The sequence below is a fragment of the Saccostrea cucullata genome, unplaced genomic scaffold (genome assembly GCF_032062105.1).
Source record: "Saccostrea cucullata isolate Sc308-1 unplaced genomic scaffold, CSIRO_AGI_Scuc_v1 ctg13015, whole genome shotgun sequence".
Classification (NCBI taxonomy): Eukaryota; Metazoa; Mollusca; class Bivalvia; order Ostreida; family Ostreidae; genus Saccostrea; species Saccostrea cuccullata.
The window spans coordinates 1-11,612 of NW_026919883.1; the positions used below are offsets into that span (position 1 = coordinate 1).

General features: G+C 33.6%; 1 protein-coding gene across 1 annotated transcript; it reads left to right on the forward strand.

The window, feature by feature from the left end:
- The first annotated feature begins 6,243 nt into the window (after positions 1 to 6,243).
- LOC134239598 (melanocortin receptor 5-like) lies at positions 6,244 to 7,708 on the forward strand. The gene is made up of 2 exons (XM_062721785.1): positions 6,244 to 6,391; positions 7,482 to 7,708. Exons 1-2 carry the CDS (start codon positions 6,244 to 6,246, stop codon positions 7,706 to 7,708), a joined length of 375 nt encoding a protein of 124 aa, XP_062577769.1.
- The last annotated feature ends 3,904 nt before the right edge of the window (positions 7,709 to 11,612 follow it).

Consider the following 11,612-nt stretch of genomic DNA (forward strand, 5'->3'; position numbering starts at 1 on the left):
CTTACTGCCATTGAGCATTGATCAGAAAAGGTCATTTTAATTGGTTATGAAACCAGAAGTCTCTGTCGAGACTGTAGCTCTACTGGTTTGTACTTATTACAAAGGAAAAGAAAAGCAGTTGGGAATTGAAGCTTTACAACAGAAATAAATAGAATGATGATCCTTGATTAAATCTCTTTTTGTGACATGATTGCAATAAGACTACAACTGTAGGACTAGCTCTTAACAAATTTTACAGAATTTTCAATTTTAGTTACCATGGAAAACAGTTCATTGAAAACAAAAACCAGTGCAAAACAATATGTATCTTAGTGTAGTCTACATGTGTGCCAAGTTATACTGAAATCAGATTAAAACTGTAGGAGGAGTAGCATTTTGAAAGTATTTCACAGAAGTTTCTATTTTAAGGGGGATGTACGGCCACTTTTAGTGCAGTGAGAGCAAAATGTAAGCATTTCTTCAAATGGCTAAAATACATTATATTTTGATCAAATTTTAAGTCTTTTTGATAAAGATACAATAAATATGCATAACCGAATGCATGTTGTGCATATATAATCTATACTTTTGCAGAAAAATGCTTTTGATATGCTCCTTGGAACTGCGCAGCTACAGAATTCAGCAGAGCCTTAAAAAATCCAAAAAAATATGCAAACTCTGCATTAATGTTCTCTCTACAGCCATTTGTTGAGAAAATGTCTAAATTTTGCACTTTTAAATGATAATTTCAAGTTCAAAACAAAGTACCATTGTCTTCAAAAAGAGTGTAAAGAACCATGAAAGTAGTTCATGGATAGCAGCACGTGGTCTATTTTTAGCACAGAATCTTGTTTTCCAGACCTCTTCCTAATATGGAGGGGCATAACAATCTTTAAATGTAGAAGAGAATTACAGTTGCAAAATATTTCAAATAATATGAACACTTTTAAAAGAGGAAAGGTGTTATAGTGTGGCTTGAAGTAATTTATTTAGTATTATTATCGAACAGTTGTTATATAGTTTACGTATTGATATATAATAAAAATTTAAACTCTTTGATTCCAGGTAAGGAAAAATGAGCACCATCAAAGTTAAAAATTAAGAGTTTGTAAGTTTGCCACAGATAAATTATATTATCTATTAAAATTTAATTATCTACAATAAAACACAAAGAAATTAGACACATAAAATTGATACGAATGACCTTGTTTTAGTACCTACTAGTACGAAGCGTTCTCAAAAATTTCGCGAAATATCTCTATATCTACAAAACCACAGTTCAGATTAGATAGCCAAACACAAGTTCTATAAATAGCATATGCTGAAGTTTTGATCCTTGTTTGTGATGTCACAATCTGAAAATGACGTCATTATTCAGGTACTTTTGAGGAAAAATGGTTGTCTCAGTGGAACTCGTGGCACATGTATATCTTAGAGATGGTTAAATATGATACTTGTTATGTTGCCCGGTGAAAGCAAGTTTGAAAAGGGATGTGTTTTTAATAAAGCAATATGCCATCAAAGACCTTCAATTAAAATTTTACACTTTGAAAAATACTTGAATATTTCAACAATAATATAAATATCAAATACCTAAGATATTGTTTACTTTTTGATCACCCCTCGTATACTGTGTCAAATAAACATGCATTTATAATTTTCATTACAGAGGAGCAACAGTTGAAAAGGCATGAAATCATTCAGAGTGGGTTAGGAGATTTAATGAATAATTTTTTTTTCTATTTGCCCATATTTTCAAAATTACAATTGTACAAAGTAAAGAGAAAAAATCAACCTATAAACATCTTCAAAATGGTCCTCCCAACTCAGGGAAAAATTATTGGGTCCGTATTTATAGGTGAGAAAAAAAATCCTTAAAATTTAAACAGAATTGTTGACGGAAGAAAAAGAAAAAAACATCGTGTAATGGAATGTTAAAAAAATGAGTCGGGCCATTTCTAGGCAGTAGATCGGGAGAGAGGGCAACCAAATATTTTTATAACAAGTGGTATTATAAGGCTAGTACATGTTCCATCACATATACTTACATGTAGTAATGCAATTCTTTTAATCTTTGACACTATTTTGAAAAAACAAACATAGGATTTTCGGGGGAGGGGGTGTGTTAGCACTCACTTTTTTTGCGATGATAGACATAGCATATATGCAATGGACCTTTCTTTGCAAACATTGTGCTCGCTTCTAAATTTCATAGAAACAACTCATTATATTTTATCAAGCTTCGTATGTTCAATGAGCGAGAGCTTACAACGTTGTCAACATAATGAGACATGATGCGTTTTTGTGTCCAAACATTACTCCATACAATGTGTGGGTCATTGCAAACATTCTAGCTATTTATGTGAGGTGCCTGAAGGATATCCTATAACTGCCTATTTTTTCTATCTAACTTCTAAACAAAATAGACATATGTACCAACTTTTCGAATGTAAGACATGTAATTACAATTCATTTTTCATGCACTGCATATTGTTTAACATTTTCAAATTAAATGCTAAGCATCCTCCTTGCAGTGCCCCATTTGAAAATAACTTCTATCGCCACAGAAAAAAGACCCACCGTAAACACATATGTTTAGGACATTTTTATCTTTTTTTCTTGAGTTTTAAAGAAACCAACAAATTACCAAGACTTGTTCCATAAAAATTAAATATAATCATGGTAATAAACGGATTTATCCACAGCAGATATATGCACATGCCAACCATGTGCTTAGTGGAATAATATTAACGAGGAATTTCGAGTTGTAAACAGAACAGTTTTTCCCGATTTGCTGGAGTGAGGTTAAAATCGCGTTTTTTCATTAATCAGACGATGCGATGCAACAAATAAAAGTAGTAAGTAATATAACCTAATGATTATTACTTAGTAATTTCTTGTCTTGATGTTATTATGGTCGCATTTATTCTAAAATCATTGTTATTCGAACTCTGTGTGACAGAGGAATGGCGGACCAAAATAAACACATGGCCTCAGGAAGACACCCATATGAAAAATCAAATTTTCAAGAATTATGGATAATGACAAGAAAAAAACGAAACAAATGGTTGTAGCCATATTATCAATGAATCAAATTAACTCCATTTTCAATGCATTTTTCATCTCATGAATGCTGTAGCTGCGCAGTTCTAACATGATTAATTTTCTTCTAATTAAGACAAAATAAACTTAATTGTTTACTAATTTTGGTCTCTAACAGTAGGTAATTAGTGCATTAGCACTTTGAGTAACTTTGGGCTAGTTTAGTAGAGTATTAAGCGCATTCTTGGTATTTCTTAGTTTACACCAGACTAGATCCAATATGGCTTGTACATCCCCCTTAAGTAACCACTGCAACACTGTTCATCAAAATCAAAAACCGATGCACAGAATTATGTACCTTAGTGTAATCTACTTGTGTGCTGAGTTATACTGAAATCAGACCAAAATGTAGGAGGAGTAGCATTTTGAAAGTATTTAACAGAAATTTCTAATTTTAGTACTAGTAACCATGGCAACACAGTTCATCGAAATCAAAAACCGATGTACAGAATTATGTATCTTAGTGTAGTCTACTTGTGTGCCAAGTTATATTGAAATTTGACCAAAACTGTAAGAGCAGTATCATTTTGAAAAATTATTGAGAGACGGACGACAGACGCATTACTATCGCATAAGCTCTTCTGGTCTCTGACAAGTACAGCTAAAAATAAAATGTAAAAATCAATGAAGGGGAACGAAATGCAAGATTGATCTGTAACTCATCAAGATAGACTCACGTACCAAAAACCATTTCAATGTCTGCAAGCGTTTAGAAAAAGAGAGCGAAAAACCAAGTGGGACAGACAGAGGGACGGACAGGCTCAGAGGAAACCTATAGTCCCCACCGTTTTCACCGGTAGGGGACTAATAAAAACATTAGGCCCATAGCCAACACGCTCACCTGAGCTTTCCATGTTTTTTTTTTATTTTCGGTTCCCTGGAACTGAATTAATTAAGAAAAGAAATCAACACACAATAAGGACTGCATGTAGTAAACATATTGCTAAGAAAGCATCCCTTGATTGGCTTTTCACAAAACAATTTATATACAAAAGTACTAGTATGCAAGAACGTACTTGATATACTAACATACATGTAGGTCCTCATAGATGTAAAGCCTTAACTATGAGTACATCATTTCTTACAAGGACGTATGTGGCAACGCACTTTGAAAAAAATATGTATAAAACAAAAACTCTATACTTAGATTTTACCATCTTCCCAAGTCAAGGGTTTCTGATCCGCTCCGCTCCACATATGAGATCTTAGTAATTGAGAGAAACAATTTGTATTAATTTTTTTCTTTCGATAAACGTTTTAATTTACATGTACTTATTTAACCTCATTGGGAGCAAGGAGAAGACGAGTAGAAGATCTCTCAGCCTAACTTTTTTTCTTATACATTGTACATAGCCGTGGGTAGAAAATTAAAAGTGGAACCACCCCCCCCCCATCAAAGGTAAACCCCAATTTCCAATGCTTATACATGTATATCTATGCAAAACATTTGTGTTGTTAAGACCCCCTTCCCGGTACCGATGCCTATGCTACACCCAAATATTATGTATTTGTAAAACTTGTATGACGTTGAAAACTTTCAATTAATTTTTAGTTTGCATATAAAATGCATGCATACTGGAAAAATTAAGTACAGTAAAACATTTAAGAGAGAAAGAATTTTCAGAGTATGGAAGAATCAAAATCGCTCACTTTCAAATTCTTAAGTGACCTCATCACCAAAGAGTTATCAAACAGATTCAATTATTCATACCTAAGATTTGGAAGAATATTGACCAAGCCATACACATTTTTTCAAAATGCGTTAGTATGGTCGATATTAACGCACTTTGTAAAGAAATTTTATTTTTTCAAAGTGCGTTGATGTCGTCCCAAATTTAACGCACTTTGAAATTTTTTTTTCAAAGTGCGTTGTAACAGACGTATCAACTATATACATACATTTGTATAGTTCTCATCAAACATTGTTCAGCGAATGATTTACTCCTCTTCTTCCATTTTAGATTTATAGTATTTTATTAAGGCCTATCGTCCGTAATGTATTGTGCCCGTAATAGTCTATAAACTGCAAATATTCCTTGATTAAAAGGGAAAAAAGAAAAATAATATTAATACTGACGTGAAACTGTTTTTGTGTGAAAAATCTGAAACCACTTTAAATGAACTGAGTGTTATTTATAGCTTCCAGCCGAAAGTTCAATTCGATTTCAGAAAGCAACCCAGTTCACTTTGCGAATAAGTATCTACCCCTTGTTGCTTGCTAATTGGTTTATCTGATTTATTTTACAATTTTTTGACATTTTAGAATGTAGTTAGGATTTCATATTATCAATTCCTGCATTTGGACTACAGAAAAATAAAGTTTTTAACAGCTTTGATGTCTTAAATTACATGCATCGAACAATTCTTTCTCACCATCTTTAAATGGAAACCGTGAAGGCTAACTTCATCAATCAAAATGGGGGGTTGAAATAAATTCGGCTTGGCATTTTGGTGTATGGACTAAATATAAACTGAAATAGGGTTTAAAATAACATTCAGATGTGCCCAGTGGATTGATTTTTGACAATTATGGAAACAAACAGAACTCAAGTATATTATGAACTTTTCAATGTCTCAGAATGTGGCGGTATTTTCCGAACTCTTAATGGACACTGTGTTTTTCCACAGGATTTGGCCATCAATATAGCTTTATGCTTCGCAGGAACATTTATAGTTCTAACAAATATTTGGGTATGTTTTATTCTGTTTGCGCGAAGGGCGAAGGATGAGGACACTTCTTTAACAGTAATATCAAATCTTGCAATGGCTGACACATTTACTGGATTTATGGTTGTTTATGATACTGCATATAACATATTGCAGTTTAAAGTATACGTTGAGTGCATTCTTAGAATCGGAATGTTCATCTTTTTCAACCTAGCATCGGTTTTTATAATAATGCTGCTAACATTTGAAAGATTGATAAAAATAAGTAAATCATTCACTTACCGGAAGTATATCACAATTAAGCGCGCGAGAGTCAGCCTCGTTGTGGTGTGGACCGTGTCACTTGCAGTTGGGTTGCTTCCCTTTTTTGGATGGAGTTCTATGAATATTCTCTATCTGTGCAGCTTTTTAAAGACAATGTCTGAATCTTTTATATTATTTGTTTTGATGCTCCACATCGTTCCATTTCTTTGTACTTTCTGTGCCTACATTCGAATGGCGATAGTTGTTCATCGCCATGCTTCTGCCATCAAGGAGATACGAAGAGCAGGAAGGTCGCGGAGAAGAAGTTTATCCAGTATCCGGGCTGCCATGTCCACTTTCATTATTGTTGGTGTTTACTTCCTGTGTTGGGCACCAATTGGTATGTTTTTAAATTTTTTTTTTAGCTCAAGTGAGTTTTTCTGATCACATGCCGTCTGTAGTCCGTCTGTAAACTTTCTACATTTTCAACATCTTCTCCAGAACCAATAAGCCAATTTTAACCAAACTTGCCAGAAAGCATCTTTGTGTGAAGAGGATCAAATCTGTACAAATGAAGGGCCGCGCTCTCATCCAAGGGGGGATAGTTCACACATAAATTAAATTTCGTGACTTGTTTTAAAAATCTTCTTCTCAAGAAGCACTGTGCCAGGAAAGAGGAAACTTATAGGGAAACATCCTCAGATAGTGTAAATTTAATTCTATTAAAATCATGACCCCTGGGTAGGGCTGGGCCATAAGGGAGGATCAAAGCTTCACTCATGAATATATGGGAAAAATCTTTTTTTAAGAACTGCAAAGGCTTAAGCCATAATTGGTTATATTTATATGGAAGCATCCTCATGTAGTGCAGATTTAAAATTGATCAAATCATGACCCCAGGGGTTGGGCGGGACCACAAGGAACGATCAAAGTTTTGCATAGAAATATATATAGGAAAAATTTTCTTCTCAAGAACAGCTAAGCCATGATTGATCATGTTTAGATGTAAGCATCCTCAGGTAGTGTAGATTCAACTTTTTATTCAAATCATGACCTCCTGATCGGGGGTAGGATGGGGCCACAATCGACAATCAAATTTTTCCATTGAAATACCGGTATATAGGAAAATTTTCATTTTTTTCCCTCAGGGACAACAAAACCATGATTGGCATATTTGTATGGAAGCATCCCCAGATAGTGTAGATTTTGATTGTTCAAATCATAACCGGGGAGGGGGGTTGTACGGTGGAAACACAGTGTAAGTTAAAAAGCCACATTTAGTAAAAGAATTATGCCAGCATCCTTAATAGTAAGTGTAGATTCAAATATTCAAGTTTGTTCAAATCAGTTTGGGATGGGAAGATTTGAATAACGATACCTTTTAGCAAAACGAGATCAGTTTGGGATGTAAAGATTTGAATTTATTATGATACCTTTTAGTAAAACGAGAAGTTCAAAATTTGCTAAATTTTTGTATCTTTCATTTGTAGGTTTGTTTACGGTATTGGTGATATTGTTTAAGATCGAAGTGGACCTATCAGGGTATTGGTCAGAGGACGTGGTCTTTACGTACCTTTTCGCTTTTAGTATCGCCAATAGTGCTTTGAATCCACTAATTTATGCATCGAAGTTGGACATTATTAGAAAGAAGTTTCGGGTCTCTTTAGTCTACAGATTCCTGAGACTTTGTTGCCAGCCTTCTGCTCGACAAGTTTAGAAACATGTTATTTTCTATTTTATCATGTACCCAGTTTTTGTTCATTCAATGCATAATCATACCTTAACACCCCCCCCCCCCCCTCTTAAAAAATTGTTTGTGTGTTGTTTTTGTATTGAATAAGAAAAAAGAAAAAAATTGTTTTTGTCTCTCATTTTGAATAATTTGATCGCGTGGTTTAATACAGCGCTAATTGTTATTATTTGATAGAACTTTATTAATCTATATTGTTGTATTTAGTTGACATCACACAGAATCGAGTCTAACGAGTACATACTGTAATTATCTAGAAAATATTTTTTTATCTAATGTCATCACAAATAAGACGTTAAAATTGAAAGCTGAAAAAAATAGAAAAAAAAACCGGTCATTTTCTTAGTCTATGTATAAGCACTTGAAAATCTTAGTCTTGACTTTTATATATGTACACAATGTATGTAAAAATAGCTTAAGAACAGATGATACACAAAATTTTGTTTTCTATGGAGAGGAGACTTAGTATCATGTCTCAGTTTTAGAAAAAGTGGATAACTCTTTGATTTTTTCTCCTAGGATTTGGAGAATGAAATATCTCCCATATTTCCCCAAAAAGTACACAATTAGAATAATCATGGTAAAGTTGTTTAATCTTCATTCATTTGACCTCTTTTTTCTTCAAAGGTGTTTCTAAAGAAGCACAAACTAACTAAAATTACATTTATCAAAAAAACTGTTGTATTTATTTTCTTGCATAAAAGAATTGGCAATTCGAAAATAGTTAATACTTACATAAGATTTCAAATATGGACAATCATACCCAGTACTAAGAAGTTATCACCAAAGTTATATTTTTGAAATTAAGGTCACTTAATTTTCAAAAATTCAACTCTGTTGATAATTTCTCAATGAAATATGATAGAGCATTCATATTTGACACAATATGTAATAAATAATGACATCTCACCCACAAAGACACCGAAAGTAGGGGAACCACAACTCTTTGCTCTTTGAATTTGCTTGCTTTGTCCTGTATGTAACTGGTTTATTCCCACTTAGCCAACATTTTGAAAAATTATATTCTCACATAGCCAACATTTTGATTTTTACACCTGAGTGATTAACAGGCTATAGTCTGTTTTCTGGTATGCATATTAATTACCTGAGAATTATTTCCTTTGGAAAATAAAAACAGTGTATAAAATATACCAACCAGAGTTAAAATTTGAGTCAAAATAAATATAAAATTAAAGAAAAAAAAAATTGAAGTTCAATAATTTAATAATGAAAAAAAGTAGCAAAATTTAACCAGAGAATTAATTAATTAAAAAAAGTAATTAATTTAAATTTATGAATAGAATATTAATATCATTTAAGTAAAAAAAAAATAGAGACAAATATATTTTTTGGACCACACAGCATATTTTTATAGAAAAATAAAGAAAAACAATTAAGTCACTTTGAAGAAATAATTATGTAGAATCATTAAAAATGGTTGTGTTTTTACTAGTAAAAATGCTTGTACATAACATTACCGATACATAAGTTAAGTATATAATTATTTTATAAATGATTATAATTGAATGTTTTTTAAAGAATCTTCTAAACTAGATCAGCATAATTATTATCAATAATTTACAGAATCAAAAGCTTGCAAATTTTGAGATCTTAATTGTTTTCTGGACTTTCCATTAAAAAAAATCACTATCAAAAAAGAAAAAGAAAGAAAGAAGGAAGAAGAAGAAAATGGCTAATCTTCAGGTGCAAGTCAACTTTCTCGAGAACGGCAGAGGAGGATTCTATCTTCTTCATGGTGGATACAAGTATTCCGTGAGGACAACACGCAACGACCGAACATATTGGAGATGCGTAGACCGACAGTGTCCAGCTACAGTTGTGACAGTGAACAACATCCTTGTGTCTTTTGGTCGGCCTCACAATCATGAAGGGGACTTCATTGGCTTGGCAGCAGAATCCTTTGTCAACAAAGTGAAGAAGAGATGCAGAGAGGAAGCGGCACCCATACCATCCATATATGATGAAGAGTTAGGAGCACTCCGGAATGCCGACTGTGATGACACTGTAATAGACATGATTAGAAAGATCCCCACCTTTCAATCCTGCAAGTCTGTGTTGTACCGGAGTCGAGGGAAAATGATGCCCAAACTGCCTACCACACAAGAAGAAATCGACATCCAGGATCCTTGGACACAGACCTTAGCTCGTGAGAGATTCCTTTTGTGTGATGATCGAGATGAAGCAGGGAACAGAATCATTGTGTTTGCCACTGATGACAATCTTCAGAGACTTTGTGCTGCTACAACTGTGTTTAGTGATGGGACTTTCTACTCCTGTACAGCTCTATTCACTCAGCTATACACTCTGCATGCAGAAGTTGATGGGACAGTTTTCCCTCTTGTGTTTGCCTTGCTTCCCAACAAGACTGAAACAACTTACAGACGTCTTCTTTCCCTGTTGAAAACCGCAGTCAACGAACGCCACTCCGTGCTTACACCTGAACACTGGATGATTGACTTTGAAATGGCAGCCCGAAATGCAGTGAAAGAGAACTTTCCCAACACCACCATCCGGGGATGCTTTTAATTTATTTCTTTTGTTCTCCACCTGCACCCCATTCCCACTTAGCCAACACCGACTTACATCTGTTTTACCTGTATTTTTTCAAAATGTTGGCTAAGTGGGAAGACACCATGTAACTATGATCTGTGATTCTATGTACATGTATTTGTAACTGGTATGATTGAAGAATTAAAAAAAACCTCCCACCATTCTCTCATGGAATTTTATTTTTAGGAAATACTCGTGTTTGTGAGTTCAACATGAGACCCCGTGATACTGCTGAGGAATAACACCAAGTGCTATAATTTAGTTTTCGCCATCACAATTAAAAATGTTAGTGAAAAGTCTGGACAATGTCGTGCCCAGAGTTAAATGTCGAAAAAGTTTACTTTAGCATATACAGTTTCCATTGATATATATTGTTAAATAATGTCGGAATATAAAGAAGTCATTTTCTTTTATCAGTATATTTCATAAAAACTCTTCCAGTACATAGACAAGAACGCAATAAACTGAAGACTCACTGCGTATCTATACTATCTAACCATAGGTGTGATAACGAAGTTAATCGAAGGAATGATGATCAAAATTGCATTATATCCAAGTACGTGAGTGTTTTATTTTGAATAATAAATTATCTTTAAATTTTTGCTCCTGATAAAGATATACCACTTTACTTTTAAGGTTATTTTATCTTCAGGTATGTCAAAAAAAAAATCACCGACTCTAAACAGAAAGTAACACTTCAAAAACGAGATTTTTTTTCGTTTCCTTTCCAAAGAGGCATTTCTTTTTAAACTTTTCAAACAAAGGTAAGTATTTTTAATATTTTACTTATTTGAAATGAAATATCAGTATTAAATGTGTTGAATATATCGTAGTGATTTCGTTGAATAGGGTTCAAAGAAGCTCAAACCGACTTTGATACGGAAAGTATTGCAAGAGAAGTCTCGGAAATGGAGAGTTATGCCTCTGTTTTGGATGTTCAAGATGAGAGGGAAAAAGGTGTATTCAGGTTCCTGGTGGAAAATGGTGGTTGTATTAGTTTAGAAAAATTTAAAGAAAAATACCCCCATCTTTCTGATGATTTTGATGATTGGCTCTTGAAGGAAAAGAAAATATTGGCATTCTATAAGAAAAAGGACCGGATAATCCATATCATACCTTTCTTGAGAGATGCCACTTTTTGTACGGATCATATTAATAACATGACGAGATGTGAACTTGAAGATTGCAAACGTTTTCATGTTTGCAGGTACTATCTGAATAGTTACTGCAGTTATGGCGAGAGGTGCAGAAATGGCCACACTTTCACTGTCGGTAATAACAAGGAAATCAAAAACAAACT

What these genes read in the sequence shown, in the direction of transcription:
- LOC134239598 (XM_062721785.1), top strand. Translation starts at nt 6,244, where the DNA reads ATGGCGATAGTTGTTCATCGCCATGCTTCTGCCATCAAGGAGATACGA. An exon ending in CCTGTGTTGGGCACCAATTG is followed by an intron (nt 6,392 to 7,481) that starts GTATGTTTTTAA and finishes TTTCATTTGTAG; the next exon opens with GTTTGTTTACGGTATTGGTG.